This window comes from Sus scrofa, chromosome 15 (genome assembly GCF_000003025.6).
Source record: "Sus scrofa isolate TJ Tabasco breed Duroc chromosome 15, Sscrofa11.1, whole genome shotgun sequence".
Taxonomy (NCBI): domain Eukaryota; kingdom Metazoa; phylum Chordata; class Mammalia; order Artiodactyla; family Suidae; genus Sus; species Sus scrofa.
This window is the reverse complement of record NC_010457.5, coordinates 66,012,436-66,039,047: the sequence shown is the minus strand read 5'-3', so window position 1 is coordinate 66,039,047 and position 26,612 is coordinate 66,012,436. Positions and strand designations below refer to the sequence as shown.

The 26,612-nt window shown below is 41.8% G+C and overlaps 1 protein-coding gene across 8 annotated transcripts in view; it reads right to left on the bottom strand.

Moving 5' to 3' along the window:
- Nucleotides 1–26,612, bottom strand: part of TANC1 (tetratricopeptide repeat, ankyrin repeat and coiled-coil containing 1) — a 245,833-nt gene that overhangs the window by 126,953 nt on the left and 92,268 nt on the right. For all 8 annotated transcript variants that reach the window (XM_021074763.1, XM_021074760.1, XM_021074762.1 and 5 more), the window contains one exon: nucleotides 11,361–11,561. In XM_021074763.1, the coding sequence (XP_020930422.1) occupies nucleotides 11,361–11,561 (201 nt within the window). The remainder of the gene's footprint in view (nucleotides 1–11,360; nucleotides 11,562–26,612) is intronic.

Sequence of the window (26,612 nt, the reverse complement as noted above, 5' to 3'; positions counted from 1 at the left end):
CTGAAGTCTTCTTAGATCTGATTCTGATTTCCTCTCCATCAAAGAATTTATGATAATTATAATTAAATAATGCAACTGTAAAATTAAATAATACAGTTCTACAATTGTATTATTAATAACTATTTCTCTTCATGGTACAATGTAAGGTCTATAATGTCTTGTTTATCACATCACCTAGAATGGTGTAATGCCTAAATTGAAGAATCAATAAGATGTAACAAATTGTGAGGACATATTTATATAGCTACATTGTTTTTTAACCAATTTATGCATTTTATATTTTACTTATTTCCAGAGGGTGTATTATTTTTGTTATTCTTACCAGTTATTATTTTTATTATGCTATATAAAATATTTAATGGCATATAAGGCTTTCTTCTTAATAAATTTTAGTTGCATAATATAACAATTTTAATATAATGCTAATTTTTAAAGAAAAATTGAAATGTAATAGATAATACTAAATAGTAAAGATGAAAGCCATACAAAATGGGATAAAGTATAGAATAAATTTCCTATTTGTCTCAGCATATTTTTCATTCCACTTTTCCAGAGGGAGTCACTTAATCTGTTTCTTAAGATCCATGATATAATAATCTGTGTGAATGTAATTGCGTTTAAATATATATATTTTACTCTGTAAAAAAAATAAAAATAAAATTTCAAAAAGAAAATAAATAAATAAATTTAAGAAGGTAAGCTCATTAACTGCCACTTAGGACCATTGACCAAGAAAGGAACATTTGGTTGGTGACAGAGCTGACAAGAAAATCACATATCTTTGGAAGATTTTCCTAAATTTTATTTCTCAGAACGCTTGCACAAAGAAGGGTTCCATCTGTAACTGTTAGCTAGTGACTCTACATAAGTCCCCAGAGGTAACCCTTACTAATTTTAACACTATAGGCCCAAATAATGAAGATTTTTCCCCAGAGTCCCAGTTTTCCTTTCATAGGACATTCTAGCTCTTATTGACCTCTCATCTAGAGATCACCATTCTATGTTCACTTTCACCTCCCAGCTCTGGGCTTTGCACACCTCCCCAGCCTGGGACACAGCTCCACCAACCCATCCACAGTCTTGCTTCACGACATATTTGAGGATTCAGGTTGGAACATCAACCCTCCTTTCCCATCACTTTCCACCTCACACTAACATTCATTAATGTTAGGATTCAGGCACAGCTTCCATGGGCTTCTGTGACTTCTGTGTTTCTCTGTGAATCAGTTATGATCAAAAAGAAGAGATTCCCACCACGACTGCCCCTGCCTCCATCTATTTTCCTGAAGTAAAACCCCTCATTTCTGAGCATGGCACTGTGTCTGTTCTAGCCGCCATCTGACACCACCGCAGGATACAGCTGACACTGCTGTAAAGTGTGACTGGATAAAACCTCCAGTCATCATTAACTGCAGGTGGCGGGAAACACGCAGCAAAAATACCAGAAGCCTGAGAAAAAGTGACAAGAGCATAGAAAAGGAGCGATGAGAAGGCTGCTGACAACCCAACTTAAAACATACTCCTCTTTGCTCATCCCTGATGAGAGCAAAGTCCGGAGAGAGGCAGGACCCTAATTAAGCATTAGTTTTCTCTAGATATGGGGAAAGGTATGTGCCCAGCTTCACGAATGTACCATGACACTGAAATTGCTTATGAGTCCATTAGTATTTTCAACCCATCACATGGAGCTGATGAAGAGGGATGACTAAAATCCTACTCATTTTAATAAGGGCATACCTGTGCCCCACCACCAGGGAAATGGTCTGAGGAAGTGATTAGAACCTGTTTCCAAGGCTTCTGGGCGGAAACAAAGACAAGATCCAAACAAAGACAAGGACCTCATGGAATCAGGGCAGAGAAACGCTGTTAAAAAGGCTGTGCAGGCAGAGGAGGAAGCACAGTACTACAAGTGTTGGAACAAGTTTTTTTCTAACACAGGGGAAAGGAGAGACATAAAGGAAGGCTGGATGAAGAGATGCAAACTACATCTGAGGTCAACTCAGATGGAGAAAGTTTTGACTTTGGACACAGGGAGGAGAATGAGCGAAGGGGAAAGTGGCACAGAAGGGCTGGTTTGGGCAGAGCAGTGGCTTGGTTAGTGGAAGAAAGCACTGTCTTGTCAATAAATGATGCTGGAACAATTGGATATCTACATGTGAAAGAATGAAGATGATCCCTACCTCACATCATTCACCAAAAAAAATGCACTCAAAAAGAACCCTAGACCTAAATTTAAGAGTTAAAACTATCGGAGGTCCTATCGTGGCTCAGCAGTTAACGAACCCAACTAACATCCATGAGGACGCGGGTTCGATCCCTGGCCTCACTCAGTGGGTTAAGGATCCGGCATTGCCGTGAGCTGTGGTGTAGGTCACAGATGTAGCTCGGATCCCATCTGTGACTTACACAGATGGCTGTGGCATTGGCTGGCGGCTACAGCTCCAAAGAGACCCCTAGCCTGGGAACCTCCATATGCCTCAGGTGCAGCCCTAAAAAGACCAAAAAAAAAAAAAAAAAAAGTTAAAACTATAAAACTCTTAGGAGGAAACATCAATCTTTGTGACCCTGGATCAGGTAATAGTTTCTTGGATATGACATCAAAAGGACAGTGGCAAAATAATAATAAATAAATTGGTCTACATCAAAATTTGAAACTTCTGTGCTTAAAACAATCAAGAATGTGAAAAAGAATGCACAAAATAGAAGGAAATATTTGCATATTTTATAACTTGTATCTAAAATATACAAAGAATGCTTACAATTTAATAATAAAACTATATTGAGATACCAATTCACAAACACTACAATGGCTATGATCCAAAAAATTGATCATAAGTATTAACAAAGACTTGGAAGCCTCACACTCTGCAGCTGAGAATCCAAAATGGTGCAGTTGGAAAATGATTTGGCAGTACTTCAAAAGGTTAAGTGTGGAGTTATCATATTAATCCAGCAATTCTACTCTTTGGTAAGCACCCCAGCAGAAATGAAAAGATAAAGCCACACAAAAATTCATACACAAGTGTTCACAGCAGCATTATTCATAACAGTCTAAAAGTGTAAATAACTCACATGTCCATAAACTGAAGTGAACGGATTAAAAAATGTGGTATATTACATACAGACACACACACACACACGAAAGGAGCTAGTCACAAAAGACCATATATCATATGTTTCTATTTCTACGAAATGTCCCAAACAGGCAAATCCACAGAGAAAGAAAACAGACTAGTGTTGGCTTAGGGCTGAGGGTTGAGGAGAGGCCAGGAGGGAAGAATGTCAAGTAATTGCTAATGTAAGTGGATTTTTTTTTAAGGGAGATAAAAATGTTCTAAAATTAGACTGTGGTAATAACTGTACAACGCTGTGAAAATGCTAAAAAAACAATGAAGTGCAAACTTTAAATTGAAGATTATACGATACATAAAATATCCCAATAAAGCTGTTTTTTAAAAAAATGCAATGGGATAAATCATAATGGAAAAATATGTAAATTTGAGAAAAAGAACTTCTGTGAGTCATAAGACACTATAAACCTAATTAAATGGAAAAGCATAAACTGAGAAAAGTATTGCATAACATATACGACAGAGGGCCTTAAGACAAACAAGAAAGCTGCGACAGTTCAGTACGAACTATGTACTGCCCAGGTAGAACAGAAGACAAACACCATAAGATAAATACAAATGGCCAGTAAGTATATAATAATCCATTCATGACATTAAAACATTAATCAAAAAAAATTTCATGTAGTAATCTCCCTTTTATAGTCTAGCCAATGAAAGTATCAGAGATGCCTCTAAGTATTAACATACAAGAATGTTCCTCCCCCTCTCTACTTAGTGGTAAACTGATCATCTTACATGTACAATGCTGGGGAGTGGGCAGATACGTCACTGCTGCGTATTTACTACAGAAGCAGGGCAGAAAAGACATTCAACCAAGTGTCAGAAGAGATTGTCTTTCTAAGAGGGAGGGGGGAGGAGCAAGATTTACTCTGTCTTTATTTTGTACACTTTGTAATGAAGTTTGTAACAAAGTTTCTTTCTGAAATTAAGGAAATAAAGATAACAAATATCCATGTATCCACCTTCACTGAAAAGGAATTTTATGAGATAATCACATATTCTTTGTCAGTGTTTCTTGAACCTTGCTATATATTGGAATCACCTGGGAAGATTTTTTTAAAATCCCAATGCCGGAAGTTCCCATTGCAGCTCAGCGGTAATAAGCCTGACTAATATCCATGAGGATGTGGGTTTGATCCCTGGCCTTGTTCAGTGAGTTAAGGATCCAGCGTTGCCATGAGATGTGGTGTAGGTTGCAGACGCCGCTTGGATCCTGAGTTGCTGTGGCTGTGGTATAGGCCGGCAGCTGTAGCTCTGATTCAACCTCTAGCCAGGGAACTTCCACATACTGTAGGTGCAAGCCTAAAAAGCAAAAAAATAAAAATAAAATAAAATAAAATCCCAGTGCAGAGACCATACCTCATAGGCATTAAGTCAGAATCTCTGGGCATCAGTGCATGGTACAGCCAAATTGTGTGTGGGTGAACCAGGCCTCACAGGCAGGAGAATAAACAGCACTCAAAGGTTCACGGTGGAACAAACCCAATGCACACAGGTCTGTGTGTGAGCACAGAACAACCAAGTGTGTGTCCTGGTCAAAGCTGCAGGAAGCAGTAAGGCACAGGTGGCTGCCTGCTCCTTGCAGGAGGCGATCCTATAACAAGTCTGCAGGGAAAAACAAAAAGAATGTCGTCCAGTTCACCATAGCAGAAGGAACTATCCTTGCTGAAGGTCAGAGCCCCGACTGATGTTCTGCTCATCAGTGGACCTGACCACTCACCAGTGACAGCAAGGCTTAGAACTAGCTGGTTCTACAAGTAGACGTGCACTGGGATTCTGCTTCCAGGGTTTTCCTCTACTTCCCTGGAAGGAAGCCTCCAGATACATGTGTGCACAACCTTAAGTCTACAGCCTCCCCCACGCTTGCAACCAGAACACACTGCCACGTCATTTACAGCTCATATGTCAACAATGCACAGACAACAATGCAGAGTGGCAGAGGAGAACATGCTGGAGGGGTGGGGTGGCTGGACTTAGGCCAGCCTCCACCAATAACTTGCATACTGGGGCAAGCTCTGTTATGATGAGTCTCTGCTTCCCTATCTGCCCAGCGGCTCGGCTAGCTGTGCTCGAGAGGTCTTGCCAACCCTAACCTGTCTGGGATCCTCCATGACCCGCATACAGAAGAGACTGCAGCTGTAGCTAAAACTAGAAGCCAGCTGAGTGTTGTTCTGATCGTGAACTTGACCTGACTCAGCTGTGATAATTCCCCTGCTGCAGTTACAAGGAAAGAAAGAAAACGGAAATTGAGAAGCGCAGACAGAAGGGAAGTTCAAAAGAAGAGGGTTATGGAATGACTTCTCAGTCTCCTCTTGCAAATTCTCACTGGTCCACAGCCAGGCCTGATAAAGCAGCAACTGTCATTGTCCATTCAAGACCATTCCCAAAAGATGTTAACTTCAAAAGGAAGCTGCTCAAAGAACATTGGAGAAAGTACAAAAAAACAACACAGATTTACTTAAGGTGACCGGGCAGTATGTATCAAGAATCTTTAGGACTGCCCTGCGAGCCTAGCAGTTAAGGATCTGGTGTTGTCACTGCTGTGTTGTGGGTTTGATCCCTGGCTCAGGAACTTCTGCATGCTGCAGGTGTGGCCAAAACAAAGAATATTTTAAAATGCAGTGATTTAGCTCAATACTTACATTTCTGGGAAACTGTCACTCTTGAGAGATCAGATATGTGTAAAAATTACTGAACAAAAATATTCAAATTGGGAGCTCTGGAGACTGGGTGCACAATAGTGTGTGTACTTAACTGAACTGTACACTTAAAAATGGTTAAGATGGGAGTTCCCGTCGTGGCGCAGTGGTTAACGAATCCGACTAGGAACCATGAGGTTGAGGGTTTGGTCCCTGCCCTTGCTCAGTGGGTTAACGATCCGGCGTTGCCGTGAGCTGTGGTGTAGGTTGCAGACGCGGCTTGGATCCCGTGTTGCTGTGGCTCTGGCGTAGGCTGGTGGCTACAGCTCCGACTCAACCCCTAGCCTGGGAACCTCCATATGCCGCGGGAGCGGCCCAAGAAATAGCAACAACAACAACAACAAAAGGCAAAAGACAAAAAAAAAAAAAAAAAAAAAAGGTTAAGATGGCAAATTTTGCTGTGTTTTATCACAAGCAAAATTAAAAATTCATAGGCATTTAATAGCAAAAACAAAACAGCTTGGTTTGTACTACAATTTAAAAAAAACTAAAAATAGTTATAAATAAAACAGTCAGAAGTTAAAAATCAATTATGGAATACTGAAACAATGGACATTAAATATCAAGTTCCTCAAGCAAACTGGAACTTGCTCATGATATAATATTCAGTGAAAAATGGCAGACCACATGTGTGGTCTCAGGTTTAGGAGGAATAGATTTAAAAAAAAACAAAACTAGAAAATCAAAACACTAAGAGTAGTACTGTCTCTGTGTCAGGATTTCCACATTTTCTACAAGAAACATCCCTAGCGGGGGAAGGGAAAGAGGGCCTTGGTGACATTAACTCATGGTCTAAGAATCAAAGGGCAGAATGACTTTCACTTTACAGCCCATCAGCTTTGAGGTTTTTCCCTTAAAGAAACAGCCGGAGGGGTTTTCAAAACCACTACATCAGCTCTATCAACGGAGACACAACTGGAAACAGCAGAGGTACAAATACAGTAGTTCCCTCTGTGTTTCAAGACCCCTGGTGCATGCCTGAAACCACCGATAGTACTGAACTCTCTACGTACTATGTTTTTTCCTATACATACATACCTATGATAAAGTTTAATTTATAACCTAGGTGTAGTAAGAGATTAACAACAATAACTAATAATAAAATAGAATGGGTCTCTCTCTCAAAGTATCTTTCTGCACAAATTTAATGTCTTTTCCATCTTAACTAAGCATTTCTCACACATCCTGGCCATAACTTTTGTTGTCTGAAGTATGTCAGGAAAGCTAGCACAAATTTATTCTTCCTTCTTCACAATTTCATGGATAGAAGAGTTGTTCTTACTGTAGGTCTTAGCTACCTCGGCACACAATTTTTTTTTCTTTATTTTTTGGCTGCCTGGTGGCATATGGAGTTCCCAGGACAGAGATCAGATCTGAGGCACAGCTGCAACCTAAGCTTAAGCCACTGTGCTGGGCCAGGGATCAAACCTGTGTCCCAGTACTCCCAAGATGCTACCCTGATCCCACTGCACCACAGTGGGAACTCCTTTTTTTATTTTTATTTTTTTCCCTTATTAAGTCAAGAAATTCACCTTTTCACTTAAAGGAAGCACTTTACGGCTTCTCTTTGGCATATCTAAATTGCCATCATCACTCCTCTTAAGAGCTTTGGGCCCATTATTAAGTAAAATAAGGGTTACTTAAACACAAACACTGCAATACCAGGCAGTGGATCTGATAACCGAGAGGGCTACTCAGTGACTAAGGGGTGGGACACGCTGGACAAAGAGATGATTCACATCCAGGGCAGGACAGAGAGAGATTTTATCTCGCTACTCAGAGTGGCGCATGTTTTAAAACTTATAAATTGTTTACTTCTAGAGTTTTCCATTTAATATTTTTGGACACCAATTGAGTGCAAAAAGAGAAACCACAAATAAGGCAGAAACGACTATAACCAGCACTACCCATCTCCCCATACAAATGAGGATGAGAAAAAGAGTATCAAAATGGACAGAACATTGTAAATCAACTATAATAAAAATAAATAAATAAAAAGAAAAGCAGTATCACCCACTTTTCACCATCTGCTGTTTTACCCCATTCACAGTATTTTAAAAGGTTGATCCCTGCCCCTTTTTGATTGTTTCATAATGGGCCCAAAGAGATCTGGGAAATGTAATCCAAATATAAAGTAACAAATGATATTACTAATAAACAAACCACAGGAAATGAGCTTTGCTCTTCTCTGGAAGATAAAAGGATGCATTACAAATATTAATGAATTCTTAATCCAAAAAGGTTTGTAACAGCCACAGAACTACTTTAATGGATACTGGTCCTTGTTTTTATTACCAGAAAATTTAGTTTTCATTTAGAAAACAAAAAAAATTGAAACAGTTCTCAGGAAACAATCTTCCGACCAGCCGTGAAAAAAATATAAATAAGGAGGAGCAAGGTGGTAGGAGAGCAAATAAAAATAACTAGCAATGTAAGTAGACTCAATCATGTAAAATGCAGGGTCACACTATTGCAAGGTTAATGGCATTTTCTCTGTCTCGGTTTCAATGGCCCAAGATCTAACCACCAGTTATATTAGTACACAAACTTTCATTCTTAACACAGGCTATGTTGACTGCCCGTTACAGGAGTTTACAGAGTATTTGACCTTTGCTTGAATAATAGTTTTAGTCCAACAGTTTCTTGATCAATTAGTGAAGACTTTCTATCCAAACAGGTAAAATAGGTTTGGTTTTTGGTGGTGTTTTTTGTTTTTGTTTTCTTTTTAAGTGACTTCTTAAAAGAAAGAGAAAGGGGTCTAATCTTACAAATGAGAACAGAAGTCATTGAGGTAATTTCAGAGCGGGGTCTGCCTGCTCCTGAAGCACACTCTTGGTGGGATGGGGGTGGTCCCATAGCAATGAGCTCTGCTCACACACCAAATTTACTGTATCATTAGCAACAACAGCGCCAGCTTTTTTTAAAAAATAGATGGCTATTTTTAAATCCAGTGCACATTCACAACCACATGTCAACTATTTTTACAGGCAGGTAGAACATTAGGGCTCTGGATACTTTTCCAACAATATGGTTTAAACAGAAATCTCTGTGTGTTAAACACTGTGGGAAAAAAAAACATTGTTTATTGTCTGATGTATTCTGAGTCACTGCATTTTTAAGCAAGCATCTCTACCCTCGACTTTCCTTTTCGAATTAAAATTACCAAGGTAATGAAACCAAATTACTACTCTGAGACACTAATTTGCAGTACAAATTTGGGCAATTCACAAACACTGCTCTGCTAGAGCAGAATCTGCTTAGTGTATTTAATTATCATTTAGACCAAAAGCATCTAATATGGAGAATATTTCCTTCAATCCATTGAAAGATTGAATGTTGCAAAACTAACTACTCCCTTCTGTTTGTAAGGCCTTGCAAAAAGTTCAGCAGAAATAAATTTATTCCTGTGGAGAAAAACAAACTTTGGGATATTTTCTCAAAAACACTGGAGACAAGGCCTTGTTAGGATTTCTCTGCAGATGTGCCTTCAGCCTCAATGAGACCCTTTTGGCAAGCCACACTGCCCAGGCTGCCATGCCATTAATTGCTACCTAATGTCCCAATAAAATCCCACGAAATAAACAACAGTAACTGTGAAGTGATGAATGTGTTAACTAACCTTGTGGTAATCATACTGTAATATTATAATACATATATATAATCATATTGTAATATTATAACATATATAATCATATTGTAATATTATATCTCAAATCACTACATTGTAGATCTTAAACTTACAGTGTTATATATCAGTTATATCTCAATAAAGCTGGGGAAAAAATATAAAGATTAAAGTCCCACTAACACTGATTTTGTTATTAATAATAAAATTATATCTAAAGTGCAGTATTCCTCAGAGTTTCTCAGGTTCTGGCCAATCCCAGGGCCCAAGCAGCATCAATTCCTTTGCAGCAGCACAGACTACAGGAGGGAAAAATTCTCTTCTCTGTTTTATATAGATGAGGGATACTTGGAGAAGACACCTATCCTCAACCATGAGACAGAGTAAGCACAAAACGGACACTAATTCAGAGGAAAAGGACAAATCAAAGTCAAATGCTGTGCACGATTTGTAAAAAGGAGAGTAATTCCAGTGAGGTAAATGGTAAAAGAGGCAGTGTGGGAACTGGGATTTGAAAGAAGAGAAGGAATCTGACAGAGATATAATAGCAGTGGGGGGAGGGCAAAGAGAAGGAAGAAAGGACATTCCAGGAATTTCCCCAAGTACTGATAAACAGGTCAGATTCCTTGGCACAGGAAATCACTTCATACCAAAAAGGTTTCCAAGTTCCAGCTAATGACTGGATTGTAAACAATGCTGTCCAAAGAAAGTTCTAGAACAATAAAGGAGTTTGGACACTCACCAATTCATAGCACCAAGCCTTAAAGTTTACCCTCTTAATTTCACCCTCACATAAACTGCAAATATCCACCAAACGAGTCAGAAATAATGCACATAACATCTCAAGTAATACATATATTTAGGAAATTAGAAAAAGAGATACCAATTTCACAGCCTCAGGGCATATTTTAGACCAATCCCAAAATGTTTACATGTAAATGTGAAGAATTCTTACACTAGCATGTGATGAACAAGGCCCCAATTTATCTTGCCCTCGGTAAACAAACACTCAGAAAACCTAAAAGAAGATCAAAGAATTTTCATGATTTCAGGTATCAGCATTTTGGAAAGGCTCTCCTTACATCTGATTAAGGTTAAATAATGTTATGGTTTTTACTGGTCAAGTTAAGTTCAAAAGTTAGTAATAATAAGAGAAGCCAAGATACTTCATACAAGTAATCTGTAAATCCCTTGCCCTACCCCTTTACAAGTTCGAATTTTCACCAACTATTGGATTTTATAGCTGTTCAAATGCTGGATGATGTCATGAAAGCAAGCACATTGGTAAGTAACACTGGGTAGTAACAAAAAGACTGCTATTGGATTACACTTGCCCAAATCTGTAACCTTTAAACACACCACAGTGAGTTTAGACTACAGCATTTCCCTAATTTGTGAAGAAGAAAACAACAAAACTGGTGGTTAACACTAATATTGATCACAAGATCTTGAGTCTTTGTAAAAAGTCTAGCCCAGGCAATCAAAATAATTTGATTATTATTAGTTCTTTAGGTCAAACTAAAGAAATCAATCTATTCAATTTTTTTTTTTAATGGCCCGCAGCATATGGAAGTTCCCAGGCCAGGGATCGAATCTCAGCTGCGGTTGTTACCCTACGCCACAGCTGTGCCAATACCAGATCTTTAACCCACTTCACCAGGCTGGGGGTTGAACCTGCACTGCCCTGGAGACAATGACAGATCCTTAACTCACTGTACCACAGTGGGAACTCCTCACATCATAATTTTTTTAAAAAAAGATTCCTTTCTTCTAAAAGTTGCCATAATAAAGAAAAATCCTTCTCCCAGAAGATTTCTTATAAGCACAAGTTTTGCATAATTCCAATACCCGGATTACTTATATAACCAAGAAGCTAGTTTGGACGCTGTTTCATTGCTCATTTACCTGGGGATTTTTTGGTTGATCTTGACTGCACAGAGTGAGACTGTCGAGGCAGCAGAGGTGACGAAGGCAAAGACATGGAGACACCTTTAGCCAAGCTCACTCTGTAGGCATCCTCTGCCACGGGAAGGCTGCTCACAGAAAAGTCGCCACCATGGCCAGGGGGCAAAGCTGGAGGGGAAGTCTCTGGACCAAAGTCACCTCCTGGAGTGGAAAGAGCAAACCATAGGTTAGGCCATCCATAATAGCTGGATGCAAATTTAATTCCTAAGAACTACATTTTTAGAATTCCTATATGCATTCCCAACACATACATGTGCACTGAATTTTTTTAATGATTTTGTCTATGACCACAGTATGAGGAAGTTCCCAGGCCAGGCACTGAACCCATGCCACAGTAGTGACAATCCCGCATCCTTAACCACTAGGCTACCAGGGAACCCATAAAGGATTAAAAAAAAAAAAGAGAGAGAGAGAGAGATTCTTCTCTCATTCCATACTATACTCCCCATGGCACAGGGTCCACCCTCCTACAACTCAATGAGCCCAAACCCTTAGTCGTGAGACTAGAACAAGGTATCACTGGTTAAGCAGGTTCTCCTCAGTATTCAACCCCTTAGTGAACTTAAGAACAAAACTTACTATGAAATTAAGTATTCTAGGGTAGACATATTCAAAAAACAAACAAACCAAGGACTTAATTGCAGGGTAGAAAAGACACAAGGAAGGGAATATGTTGGCCAGGACCAGCACTTCCAGAAAAAAACCCAGCCAGTCTTCAAGTATTCAGATGATGTGCTTTCCACCTCACCCCCAGGCATGTACAAAGAAGCAACTAAGATGATGCAACAAGAGGTAAATCATTATCCTGATGATTTAAAAAGCATCTTCAGGAGATCCCGTCGTGGCTCAGTGGTTAACAAATCTGACTAGCATCCATGAGGATGCAGGTTCGATCCCTGGCCTTGCTCAGTGGCTTAAGGATCTGGCGTAGCCATGAGCTGTGGTGTAGGTCGCAGATGCAGCTCAGATCTGCTGTTGCTGTGACTGTGGTATAGGCCAGCAGCTACAGCTCCGATTCAACCCCTAACCTGGGAACCTCCATATGTCAAGGGTGTGGCCCCAAAATGCAAAAAAAAAAAAAAGCAAAAAACATCTTCAAGCTCTAAATGATACACAGCAGAACTGGAAAGATACAGAAAGTTTCCCACAAGCAAGCCTAACTCTCTGACAAGTTATCCAATTGGCCCTTACTACATCTTCCTGACTCCTAAAAATCAGGCCCCAGACGTGAACTTAAACCTATCTAGCCGGGTGGAAACTCCGTATTTACAGATCTTTGTGTACAGCACTCAAAATGGATGCAACCCAAACCACCAAATTCCCAACAAAGTCACTAGACTTGCTTTTCGTGTCAGGAGACATGGTAGAAAAGTTACCCCCTCCACAGACCAGGGGGTGGTGGGGGGCAGAGGGATGTTTAATAGAGGCAAAGAGGCTCATGCACAGCTTTCAATGGCAACTCAAAACCAGCAGAGCTGTAAACAGAAAAGCCGTGGGTTCTGTAAGGTGTAAGTTGGCACCATCCAGAAGGTAATTTCAGTCTCAGCTAGACCAGCTATGCTTGAAGGGGTTTTAATAAACTAGGGAAACTGAATACCTAAATGACTGGTATTTGAGAAACTACCAGAATTACTAGGAAAACTCTCACCAGAAATTTTCAAAAACAAGAACATTTGCAAACACCCAAGACGAGTAATGCTGTGTCCACGAGGGAGGTAAGCAGGCAGGATTTCACGGAGATCCTCACCTCGAAGTCCAAATGAACTGCCACGTCTCCACTGTGGTCTTCCTACAACTGCTTACAACTGGCTCTCTAAGATACCAGCAACAAATTCCGGGACCCAGGAACTAGTCTTTCAAGCTACAGACAAGCCTAAAATTCACTCAAAAGCCACCTCGTTGGCTTTGTAAGCTAAAGCAGGAAGCTTCCTAGCTTCCTCTCCTCAACTCTGGCAATGAAATAGATCTAGGTGGGAGGCACAGGGGTCCAACATTATGCCAATTCCCACTGGGAATGAAAAGCCACCATGAGACTTGTGACAGTTTGAAGGGACAGTTGTTTTCTCTGGTCTACCATGTGGTTCTCATGACCCATCCCCACTACCACTTCCGTCTCGCCTTAGGAAAACAAGCAGGTACTGTGCCTACAAGAACGATGCCTGGTGACCTGATTTCTGGATGTTTGGCAAGAACCCCTAGGAGACAGACAAGAACTCAGAAAGCACTGAGGCCCAGGGCCCTGGGGAGTCACACATAGAATGTGGGGAGGCCCTGAAGACGCGACACTGGTAGTCCGTGCAATTTGAACAGTTACCCTCTCCTGTAGCTGCGCATACTGCCTAAAGCACCAACCCGAGTACTCAGATGGCTATGGGATGGCCTGACAGGAGCAGCACTGTGACAAGGCATGGTCTTTTCCTATTCACACACAAGTGTTTCTCACTGAAAACAAACAAACCAACCCCAGACTTCAGGTCCCTTCATCTGGATGAAGAGGCAAGATCAGGGAGAAAATCATCTACTATGACAACACCAGAAATAAAACAGTAAAGGTCATTACTGAGAAAGGGTTTATTTTCTTAAATACTTTAGAATTCTTCAATGTGATACAGGAGAAATTGGGGACTGAGAGGTAAAAAAGAATTAAAGAGTTTCCTAATTACAAATCTGCCCATAAACTTTGTTTATAACAAGAAAAGCAAATATTTTCACTAACTGCAAGTGTGGTGGGGATGAGTTTCCAAAGAAAGCTATAACCATGAGACCTTCAGCCTTTGGAGCAGCTGTGCTCCAGCACTTTGATTTTATGTGGTCTGCAATAAAATCGACTTAGGAGATGGGGTTTGAGGTGGAAGGGTTTCTATTTCAAGTTTACTTTGACATCACACTGTAACATCAGTCCCAAAAAAGCTGTTTTGTTGGTTTGTTTTTCAGATGCAATTAAAGATTCCTAACTTCCGGCTTCTTTTATTAGAAAGGCACAAATCAGGGAAGGAAGCTTTACGTAGGAACAGGCGGCACAAAGAACGGGGCCATCCAGTGGCTTAGAAAGCTGGAGATGGCACTTCAGAGTCTGGTGCTTTAACTGTGTCAGGCAAAGGGGTTCAGGTCAAAGTCAGTCCAAGTGTCACAAGGATGTTGATGCCAGGGGGCAGAAAGCAAATTCCTCTGAGGGGCATCCAGAAGGAATATACAACACTGGCCCTGGGGAACATGACACCAGAAATGTCCAGTTGCTTTAACATTCCTCAGCAGATGCTTAAAGAGATTTAAGAGGAATTAAAAACATTTCACTAAAACCATCAGTATGGCCGACATATCTCTTTTAACCTTAAATGTTTTTCTTTAAATTGACCTATTTTATTCTCCACCTCAATTAAGTGATGGGAAGCATACTTCCATCTCCCTCCCTGTTGCTGCGGCAAAAATACCCCAGCCAGGTAGAATGATGCATCCTCTCCAGGGCAGGAAAACTGTACTGTCAACACTGACAACTTACCAGGCCTCCTCCAGCTCCCCTGGCAGGTGTCCCTTATTTATTCACCATGGACACTCACATGCACCCCAGCTCGCTTCTAATCTCAGAGAGTATCTGGTCTAGTCACAAGGATCTGCAGACAAGAAGCTAGGGCATGCGGTTTACCCGTGAGCAGCAGAGGCCATAGCTAGAGCCCCTAAGTCCCCCAAACTGGCTGAATGCATGCTCTAAACATGCTCACTATTCTATATATTTAAGACCTTAACTTTGCCAAAAAAAAAAAAAAAAAAAAAAAAAAGGACATACCCAAAACAGACAGACATGTTTTTAAATGAGTTCAACCTATAAGCAGTCAGCATATTTTCACTATAGAAGTTTAGGCTTTGCAGGTCAGGGATGGTCTCTGTCATTCATACATAGATGTATATACATGCATGTACACACACACACACACATCTTTTATTTTAAAATCATCCATTCTTTGCATTTCAAAAAGACCAAAAAGGGTAGGAGAGTATAAGGTTCTTCCTGTTTGTAATAAACATAAGTAAATACTTATATATATATGGAATAAATAAAAGTAAATATACATACGTATATTACATGAGAAAAAAACTGTAAGTCCAAGCCACAGTTTGCAAAAATAATGGAATTTTCAAAAGGGATAAAGCCATCCAATATGGCTTTTTAAACTGGCAGAAATGGCTTCTGATAATAGTTCTTTATTTTAATTTTTTTTCCACTATTACAGACTGTGAAAAGGGATTTAAACTCATAATGGAAGAAAATGTGAATCTGGGAGACGATGAATGTTTAAAGGCGGCTATGCAGAATGGCAATGTCCAGCATTACAGATTAAAGTACATGGAGTGCAGGATTAGAGAAGGCTTAAAAAAAAAAAAAAAAAAAAAGAGGGCAACAAAGCCAGGGAGATGAAAGTAAAAGCACATTTCAGAAAGAGTAGACCTGAGAAAGGCAAGGGTGAGCTTAGACATTCAGGTAAATAGGTCTGCAGATGCAGGAAATAAGATTTCCATTTATTGAGCCACTGAAGTGGCGAGGTGGAGGAGAGGGAATGGAAGCTTAGAATAGAAAGAGAAAAGATGCTCTGTTTATCCAGTTCCAGAAAACGGGACTTGTGCAATACATTTAACTAGGGCATTAAATGTGTTAGGGCATCTTTTGTGCAGTGCCTGCCTGGGAGTGCACTAATGTTTCTTAAACATATTTTCTATCATAACGCTTTACGACCATATAACTCACATATATTTACAGAAACCTAGAAAATTGGAAAAGGTTTCCTCCCACAAGATCCAGTATCATTTTTGGAGACTTCAAAAGGCTCTTTCTGTAACTGAAAGCACTTTAAACCATTCTGCATCTTACAGGATCTCCCCCAAGTATCCAGCCAAAGCTGACTGTTAATGTGCATTTTCAAAAAGAAAGATTAATGTATCCAAGAAAGCAATTTTCCAAAACATTATTCACACAGTCATGACTAATTCTCAAACAATACTGCTAAGAGGCAACACAGCAGCTAACCCCAAAGTACAGAAAAACCTGGCCAATGGGACAAGTTCGCCCTTTTGTCTTCAAAATTCCGAGTAGGCTCTAAAGAGAGATCAGTAAATACCATCCTCACAATTTTACTCTTAATACTCGAGGGTTAGAGAACCAAATGCACTTTATCCCAAAACAGATGATGAGTAAACAGACTGGCATTTCCTCTCTAATTGTCCAAGTTTTCCCATTAAGGCACGTCACCAGGCAGGAGTTTCTGAGCTTGAAGAATATGTATGCGACCTCAGAAACACTCCCACTCCCAAGCTCCGAAGAGATGCACTTTAGCATAGCAAACGCTCTTTTAGATGAACATGGGTCAGGACGGGCACTTTCTATTATCACAATTACCTACCCGAGGAGGTGCTATTATGCAGTCCCTCCATCACTGTGGAAACTGAGGCACGGAAAGCACCAAGAATCTCACCCAAGGATGCTGGCAAATGGCAGAGTCTGAACCCAGGGAGTCCGATCTTGGGCCCATTCTTTCGCCCGAGAAAAAAGGCTACTGAGACGGGCCTTTCCACATTGTGTCGTTTATATACTTAACAGGGAAAACCAAATATAGTCTATGTAGGTCTACACGCATACTGGGCCATCATGAGAAGAAACCTGCTCCCTCGTGTATTTTCACTTTTTGTGCTGGCTGCTTAGTTAGCTCCACAGCACTCCTGGAACACCTCAATTGGGAGGCGCCCAGGCCCAGTGATCATTAATTGTCTTTTGATCACACCTTATGCTGTCGGCATACAAGCGAAGTGGATCCGAGGTGGATGTTTAGTCGTCAAGCACCCTAAATAGTTCCTTCTCATTTCCGCATGTGCTGTAAATTCATTACCGCTTGCAGCCTCTGGGCCTGCTGTCTCTTCCCTGGGGTGGAGATGCTGAATGTCATTCCTGCCACAGGGGACACAGAATCCTGCCACACTGCCTGGCCAAGTGACGAAAGAAGTGGGTGGGGCAGCTGTGGTCCAAAGCAACTTGAGGGTCTGGTGTTCATCTTAAGCTTGCATGGAATTCCTTATTCTACATCTCCTTATTGGGATCAACTCATTCCCCAGGGGTCCCATCCAACACTCCACACTCAGATTATGAGATCCACCAGCCCCACAGCATCTGCACAGGATTGGAGCCACAGCTCCAGCCCTGCAAAGACAGGAGCCCAGCCCTTCTCTTCCCAGGAAGGGGGAGGTTGTCACAAATGGTCTGGAGTACAGCATAGTTAAAGCTCACAAGGTGACTCTCCCATACAGCAGGGACTGAGGACCACCGAAGACTGTGAGACAATAAGGAAGAGGTCAAAAAGACCTAAAACGGAGTTCCCGTTGTGGCGCAGTGGTTAACGAATCCAACTAGGAACCATGAGGTTGCGGGTTCGATCCCTGCCCTTGCTCAGTGGGTCAAGGTTCCGGCGTTGCTGTGAGCTGTGGTGTAGGTCACAGACGCGGCTCGGATCCTGCGTTGCTGTGGCTCTGGCGTAGGCTGGCAGCTACAGCTCCGATTCGACCTCTAGCCCGGGAACCTCCATATGCCGCAGGAGCGGCCCAAGAAATGGCAAAAAGACAAAAAAAAAAAAAAAAAAAAAAGACCTAAAACATTTGTGTTCCTATTACAAGGCAAAGGGGGCAGGGATGAAAAAGAAATGAAACTTGAGGGCATATTCAACCATGTAGATGATTAAAATAAAAGTTCCCATTGGAGTTCCCATCATGGCGCAGTGGAAATGAATCCAACTAGGAATCGTGAGGTGGCAGGTTCGATCCCTAACCTCACTCAATGGGTAAAGGACCTGGCGTTGCCATGAGCTGTGCTGTAGGTCGCAAATGTGGCTTGGCTCTGGCGTTGCTGTGGCTCTGGCGTAGGCTGGCAGCTGTAGCTCCCTTTCAACCCCTAGCCTGGGAACCTCCATATGCCATGGATGTGGCCCTAAAAAGATCAAAAAAAGACCAAAAAAAAAAAAAAAAAAGTTCCCATTACTCACAATGTGCATTCCTTGTGTATGTAGATATCCACATACACATGCGTGCACACACTGTGTGTTTACATATAATGTACACATGCACACTTGAACATGAATGGAGGTCACCCGGGAACCGGAAGCAGTGGTTGCCTCCGAAAACAGGAACTGACCAAGTGCGAGCATAGATGCAAGGTAGACACACTTTTAAATGGTTTATTTTTTTATCTACATATGTTTCCTATAATTTTTTTTTTCCTAGGGCTGTGCCTGCGGCATATGGAAGTTCCCAGGCTAGGGGTCGAATCAGAGCTGCAGCCACAGCAATGCGGGTTCTGAGCCGCATCTGTGACCTACACCACAGCTGACGGCAACACCAGATCCTTAATCCACTGAAGGAGGCCAGGGATCAAACCTGCATCTTCATGGATGCTAGTCAGGTTCTCCATCGCTGAGACACAATGGCAACTGCCCCTAAAAATATTTTAAATTTACATCCCCTAGGATTGAGCCAGGTGTAAATATGAAGATCTTAAGTCTAAACGGGCCACACATTATGGCCTAACTTGGCAGGTGGGTGTGATGAAGTTCCATTTCACAAACACTGCTCAGAGCAATGGCTTGTGTGCCGACTGGTCCGGAGTGAGCTTGTTTCCAATAGGGTGGGGATGGACACAGGGAAAGGGTGTGAGAGGAGCCCCAGGGCCCCGCTCTAAGGAGGGCTGATCCTCGCAGCACTGAGCTCGCCTGCTTCCACCATGGCTGGCTCTGTGGAGCACACGCTCTCCCTCTCCTCACCCTCCACCCTGGCTCTTGCACATCCTAGTCATCTCTGCTGCTGGGGGTGGAGTGTGTGCACACTTGTAGACGTGGCTCACACAGAATCATCTAGAGCTCTATGGAAATATCAGGTCTACCAGGGAGAGGATAGGATGAGGGAAAGGTAGGCACTGGGGCCAGTTAGGTGGGGGTGGGAAGCAGAGGCTGAAGGGAAAGGAAGGAGGCAGGACAAAACCAAGGACCAGAGAGGTGAATGGAAGTGGGGAACAGTCAGTTGTGGAGCAGGGTGGGGTGGAGGTGAGGCAGAGGTGGCAAAAGCCCAAATTCCTATTTCTGTTTAAAACTATCTGGGGGGAGTTCCCATCATGGCTCAGCAATAACGAATCTGACTGGTGTGTCCATGATGACGTGGGTTCAATCCCTGGCCTTGCTCAGTGGGTCAGGGATTGGGCATTGCCATGAGCTGTGGTGCAGGTCACAGACGCGGCCTGGATCTGGTGTTGCTGTGGCTGTGGGGTAGGCCGGCAGCTATAGCTCTGATTCAACCCCTAGCCTGAGAACTTCCATATGCCATGAGTGCAGCCCTAAAAAAAAAGACAAAAAAAAAAAAAAAAAGAGTAGAATTAACACTGTAGAAAGTCCACTCAGTGATAAAGAACAAGCTTAAGGAAGTGTCCCATGGATGCAAGGGAAATGGGCCAACATTTTCATGATGTGAGAAAAGATTATAGATATGGAAAGCAAAGGTGTTTCTGGGGAGAAATAAAGATAAAATAAATATTTTTAAAACTCAAAGGAAAAAACAATAAGCTTTTTTGGACTGAGATTTACAGATTTAAAAGGACCCACTGTGCTCTAGGCTGAAGGGAGACCCATACCTAGACTTAACCCTGACAAAATGTTGAGAGTTTAAGGAAAAAAGTATCCCAAGCATCCAGGTAAGTATACAGTTTGATAAAAAATAATTAGGGAGAGACAAAACCACAGAGACTTTCAAAGGAATCAGAATCTAGTATCCGACTGCTCTGAGACTTCCAATATTAGTTCTTTGGGCTGCTGTAACAAAGGACCACTAACTGGGTCATTTACACAAGGACTTTATTCTCAGATTTGTTGAGGCTATAACAAAAATCGAAAATCAAAGCGTCATGGTGTTCCCATAGTGACTCAGCAGAAAGGAATCTGACTAGTATCCACAAGGACGCAGGTTCGATCCCTGACCTCACTCAGTGGGTTAAGGATCCAGCATTGCCATGAGCTGTGGTTTAGGGTACCTACACGGCTTGGATCTGGTGTTGCTATGGCTGTGGTGTAGGCCAGCGACTACAGCTCCAATTGGACCTCTAGCCTGGGAACTTCCATATGCCACAGGAGCGGCCCTAAGAAGGCAAAAAAAAAAAAAAAAAAAAAAAAAAAAAAAAAAAAAAAAATCAAAGTATCAGGTATGGTCACGCCCTCCCTGAAGGCTCTATTGGAGTGTGTCTGGTCTGTCCCTTTCTTAGCTCCTGGTGTTGCCTACAGTCCTCAAAGTTCCTTGGCTATGGGCGCATCACTCTGATCTGTGCCTCCAAAATCACATGGCTCCCTCCCGTGTGTGTGCCTCTTCCTCGGACACCTGTCTTGAGATTACAACCCACCCTAACCTACTAGGGCCTCATTTTAGTTTGATTACATCTACAAAGACCCTGTTTCCAAACAAAGTCACTTTCACAGGTATCAAGGATTAGAACTTCAGCATGGTTTTTTTGGGGAGCAGGAGGCACTATTCCACTCACAACCCTTCTCTTCTCCAACACCAAGAGCCAGAAGCCAAAAAGCACTATCTGTGAAACTTGAGGCAGCAAAGAACTAGACCAAACCTTATAAAAGCAAACAAGTTTTCTATTAAGTGCGATATCGACCAAAAGACATTCTCAGACACTCAAAGTCAAAAAAGGCATAGTCTACTTATCCTTTTGAGGAAAAAGTTACTTAAGAACTAAAATCAGGAAGACCTCCTTGCCTGCCTGCTTCCATCTCTCACAAGAGTCCTATCTCGGTAAATCTATTTTTTGACAAAAAAAAAAAAAAAGAATTAAAAATTAAAATTAGGAGTTCCCGTCGTGGCGCAGTGGTTAACGAATCCGACTAGGAACCATGAGGTTGCGGGTTCGGTCCCTGCCCTTGCTCAGTGGGTTAAAGATCCGGCGTTGCCGTGAGCTGTGGTGTAGGTTGCAGATGCGGCTCGGATCCTGCGTTGCTGTGGCTCTGGCGTAGGCCGGTGGCTACAGCTCCGATTCAACCCCTAGCCTGGGAATCTCCATATGCCGCGGGAGCGGCCCAAGAAATAGCAGCAACAACAACAACAACAACAACAAAGACAAAAGACAAAAAATAAAATTAAAAAAAAAAAATTAAAATTAACTCTACTCAATAGTGGAGACATTATGATTGGGGCAGGGGGGAACAATAAGCTATGACCCAAGACCAGCCTTCAAACACTTCACTCAACTGTCTCTCTTCTGCTTGCACTACCGTCTCATTTAGGAAATGTGTTTTTTGAACCATATCCTTTGCCCCATGGTGCAGAAAGAATCTCTTACTTTTATCTGGTGATGTCTTAAAACAATACTGCCCTGTGCCAGAACATGCTAACAATGGCTAACATTTGGTACATGATTGTCACAATGGGCAGAGAAAGCGCTCCTCACTGCCCCATCCACCCCCTGCCCCCGCCAGCCCGTCCCAAACAAGGAGAGTAGCACAGAACACCACAATGAGCATTTTTACTGCCAAGGAACTGAAATTACGGGGGGAAAAAAAAGAAAGAAAAATTTGAGTTTACCACATGATGAACATTTTTTCAAACATGTAGGATAAACATTTAAGCTGGTGTATGTAATTTTGTACATGCCATACGATGATAATGGGAAAATAATACACGCCATAGAAAACTAGAAGGAAATTCAACAAAATGTTGATGGTGGTTACTCCTCAAAGGGTAGGAAATATTGATGGTTTTTTCCCCTTCCTTTTACATTTTAAGGTTGACGTATGTTCTGACATTTTTATAATGAGAATGTTTTATAAGAGAAAACAGACTTTCCATTAAACATTTGTATGAAACATAAATTGGTATCCATCTCCTTTTATTTCCAATGGCTTCTGTGCAAGCTCCTCCACTGGATACCTGTCAAGTTCCTGTCCTCATGACTCCCTTTCCCCAGGAAGGAGGGCTCACATTTCCTTTATCCAGGCTCCTCTACCTATGCCCACTGGTTTTCTTTTTAATCTACATGGCTCAGATGTGCCCACCTCCACCCAGCCCTAACTGTCCACTGTCAGCTTTCTCCCAGCTCTTACTGATGGGGGATGGCCTTCCTTATTGATTGTTCTCGCAGTGAAGTTCTGGACTGGCTTCCTATGACAGACACCACGTGGTCCAAGATCCAGTCCCTTACCCTATACGTTGACACTTGAACAACATGGGTTGGAACAGTGTGGGTCCACTCTACAGAGATTTTTTTTTTCTCAATAGTAAAAACTACAGTACTATACAATTTGCGGTTGGTTGAATCCACCGATGTGGCACTGCAGATACAGAGGAGCCACATACATGGAGGATGGACTTACACAGGGATGTTCAACAGCAAGGAGGATCACAACACCCCCCACCCACCCCCGCCACATTGCTTAAGCTTCTGTCTACACTTTTCTGTTCTTAACTTCTAACCTCCAACCAATTCATCCTCCTCTCAGCAGTGCACTAAAAAGACAGCAAGCTGACCACAGCCCCTTATTTATAAGGACACAGAGAACTCCACTTTTCATACAGAACTTTCTTTCCCGGTGGGGGTGTGATTGAGGAATGATGAGAGTAAGACGACCCATGCTGCACATCTCAGCTGTGCATGGTGCCCTGGAACTGTGCCTGAGGCACCCCTGAGGGCTGCAACCATTTGCTGGTTATCCAACTCCAAAGCCCTTCGCCACCTCAGTTACACACCTGGCCTCACCCTAACTGCTGGAGCCACTTACTCTTGAGCTTCACATTAAATAAGTACCCAGGTGACATGGCAGGATTTATGATGAGTTTTCTGTTTTAACTCCATGTGTACACTGATCAAATGTATCTGCCCTAACAACGAGGAACTAGTTGTTAAGACTTTACTTGGGGGTTTGGGATGAAAATGCTATAAAATTGAGTTGTGATGATCATTGTACAACTATAAATGTAAAAAAATTCTTTGAGTTAAAAAAAAAAAAAGACCCTATTGGTGTACCAGACCCCCTGCTAAGCACTTTCCATCCATTAGCTAATTTATTTGTCCTATTCCAATGGAAGTAAGTGATGCTGCCATTGCCACCTTATTACAGATGAGGAAACAAAGCTTTAGGGAGACCATGTAAGTTGCCATAAGTGGCAGATCCAGATGTGAATCCAGGTGGTCTGAGCCCACCGTCAGAATTCTCAACCATGGCATCACCCAGGCCTGCTACCACACCATGTGGATCCCCTGACCAAGGTGCATACCCAGCCCAGAGTGCTGTTCGGTGCTTAGAAAATCCTGACTCTCCTCCACAGATAACTTAGCAAGCCATGTTTCTCTGGATGATAATCATCAGGAATGTTTTGGCACATTGGACATGCTGACATTTTGGGGGCGGAAAAATAAGTGGAGGGAAAGAGACTTTTAGAACAATACCATAACCAGTACACGCCCCCCCCCCACGAACTCCTCAGATCCAAACACTCGCCCTCCCGTCAACAAAGCCCTCTGCCAACAGACCTCATTACAAGAGAAGGGAGAGGGCAAGAGAGCAGGACCATTCATCTTCCTTCAGCTCCTTACAAGGAAAATGGGATCTATAAATATTTGGGGGGGAAATGCCTCAAAGTTTCCAGGCAGCATTTAAAGTTTCTTCCCCACAAGCAGATTAAGAATGCAATACAACCAATTCAGTACACATTCTAGAAAGGAGCAGACTAAATCAATTGCGTTCATGTGGCTATTTATCAAGATCCTTTTCAGCCTTGTACTGGGAGGCAGGGAGAAAGGGGAAAGAATGAGATGACTTTTCATTCTCATTTAATTTTTATTCTCTGCCTCAGTCATTTTATTTGCTATATTCCTGTTCCATCATTACCACCATTGGGAAAAAAAAAAAAAGAGGGGAAAAAAAAAATACTGCTCAGTTTTCCAAGCAGCAGCCTCAATGACATGTCTGGTAAAATATCTTAGCAACAATGTCAATATTGTCTCACCACAGCTAACCATATTAACATTCCACTCTAATCATGATTTTTCAAACATGAAATGGAATGTGTATTACTCACTTCATTCATTCACTGACTATCACTCTGGGAAAATAGCCCTCCAACAATTTCTTTAAAGCTGCATATAAACATCAAAATTATATTCAATAGATACTACTTTTTGTGTAACTAACTTACAAGTGTGAGAAGAAGCAAGTGTTGATGAGGAATCAGCATAAACACAAGAACCAAATAAACTACACCAACAAGTCACTTTGATCAAATCCTGTCGCTTGTTATTTCTGTAATGGAATCCTTTCACTCATCTGCTTCTATATTTTAAATTCATCTTTTTTTATGGCCACATCCAGGGCATGTGGAAATTCCTGGGCCAGGTCAAATTCATCTTTATAGGGATGCCAAGAGCAGAGTCAACTAGATAAAGCAGGAGCTCCTTCTCCTAAGAGTGTTCAAAGTCACATGCTCACACCTGTGCCATGGCTGGCTGGGGCTGGACCTGCACAGACACAGGAAGAAATGGCATGTCAGTGGCTCCCAAAGCCAGTTGACCATTCAAAACTATTCAAAAAACATTATAAGAAGCTTGGGCCCCACTGCTGGCAAGTGATTCCATAGGTCTGCTGGAAGACTGAGTCACAAATGCCTTCGATGAACTGGCCAGGTTTAGAAATCGCTGCTCTTATAAAGCCAAAGTGAGTACTGAATTTCACACATACTGCCCCTATGAGTGCACATAGCTTCTCATCGCCGGATGCTGGTGGCAGATCCCTACACTCGGGCTGCATGTTCTTCCCCCTCCTCCCTCCCAGCAAACACATGCCCTCCCAGATGGTTTGTAGCAACTATCCCACAGCACTCTGCTAGGGCCAGGCTACCACATGGCTCTCTCCTCCTGCCCCAGATGGAATGGCCAAGGCCATGTCTGCTGCACAGACAAGTGAACGAAGGAGACAAATATATCTCAGACGCCAGCACTTACTAAAGCCTAAAGAAGCAGTCAAGAGGGGAGAAACAAGGAAGCTAGAAGGGTATAGAAATCACCATTTGTTATAATAAGCGCAAGCATCCATAAAATGCTTACCACAGTCTAAGCACTGTCCTAAGCACTTTAACTCACTGAATCCTCAGGACAGACAACCGACAATCCTCAGAGCTGCTGTTATCATCTGCATTTTACAGATGCAGAAATGCAAACACTCAGGTAAAGCAACTTGACCTGAGACTTGAACCTAAAGCGAACTGGCTGCTATACTTCCCTGAGCTTAAGGTTTTGGAGATAAGAGACAAACTGGATTCAAATCCTGGCTCTGCCACTTAAGCTAGTCTTTAACCTCTACTAGTGAGCTACTGTTTATAAGCATTTACACAGTAAACATTCAGAGAGCAACTTTTACTAGTACTGCCATATTTTATCCCGGGGGATTCACTTCCTGGTTTCTTTCTGAGGAAGAAAAATCTCACACCTCCCTTACAGCATTTGCGTATCAAAAAAAACTCCTGATATAAATTTAAATGTCTGTATATTTTATTTCTTTGCTTAATGGACACTTTCCCAAACCAGATACTATGTAAATGTAAAATGCAATAAAGCAAATTCACCACATCATCAACATTATCATACCTGAAGTTTTAAAAACAAATCTTCATTTCATTTGACCCTCAAAATTACTCTGTAACACAGAGATTATTACCTTCATTTTATAGGCGGGAAGACTGAGGTTCAAAAAAATGAAACAACTTGTTCAAAGAGAACAAACAGGTACATTCAAACTGGAACTCTTACCTAAGTTTCCTGAAGCCAAACCAACAGAGTGCTTATTCACCTTTAAGATGCTGCTTCCATAAATCAAAAGGGATCTGAGATACTGTCTAGAGAGCCCAATAACCATGGTAACAATTTAATGGATAGAAGGGGAAAACTCCAGAATCTCTAATCTTCAGAATCTCAGAGCTAAAGATGCAGCTCTAAGAGGTTTAATCAGATTAGCAGCATCAAAACTCTCAAGCAAAGCAGGGAAAGAAAGCCGACCCCCCCAACATAATGATTTGTAACCTTTCAGTCAGTTTTCAACACTGAACTTACAGATTTAAAGCAAAATCCTTCCCTTAATCCTGTCAAACATGAATTCTGAGTTAGATGAATCTTTTTAGGTTTTACAA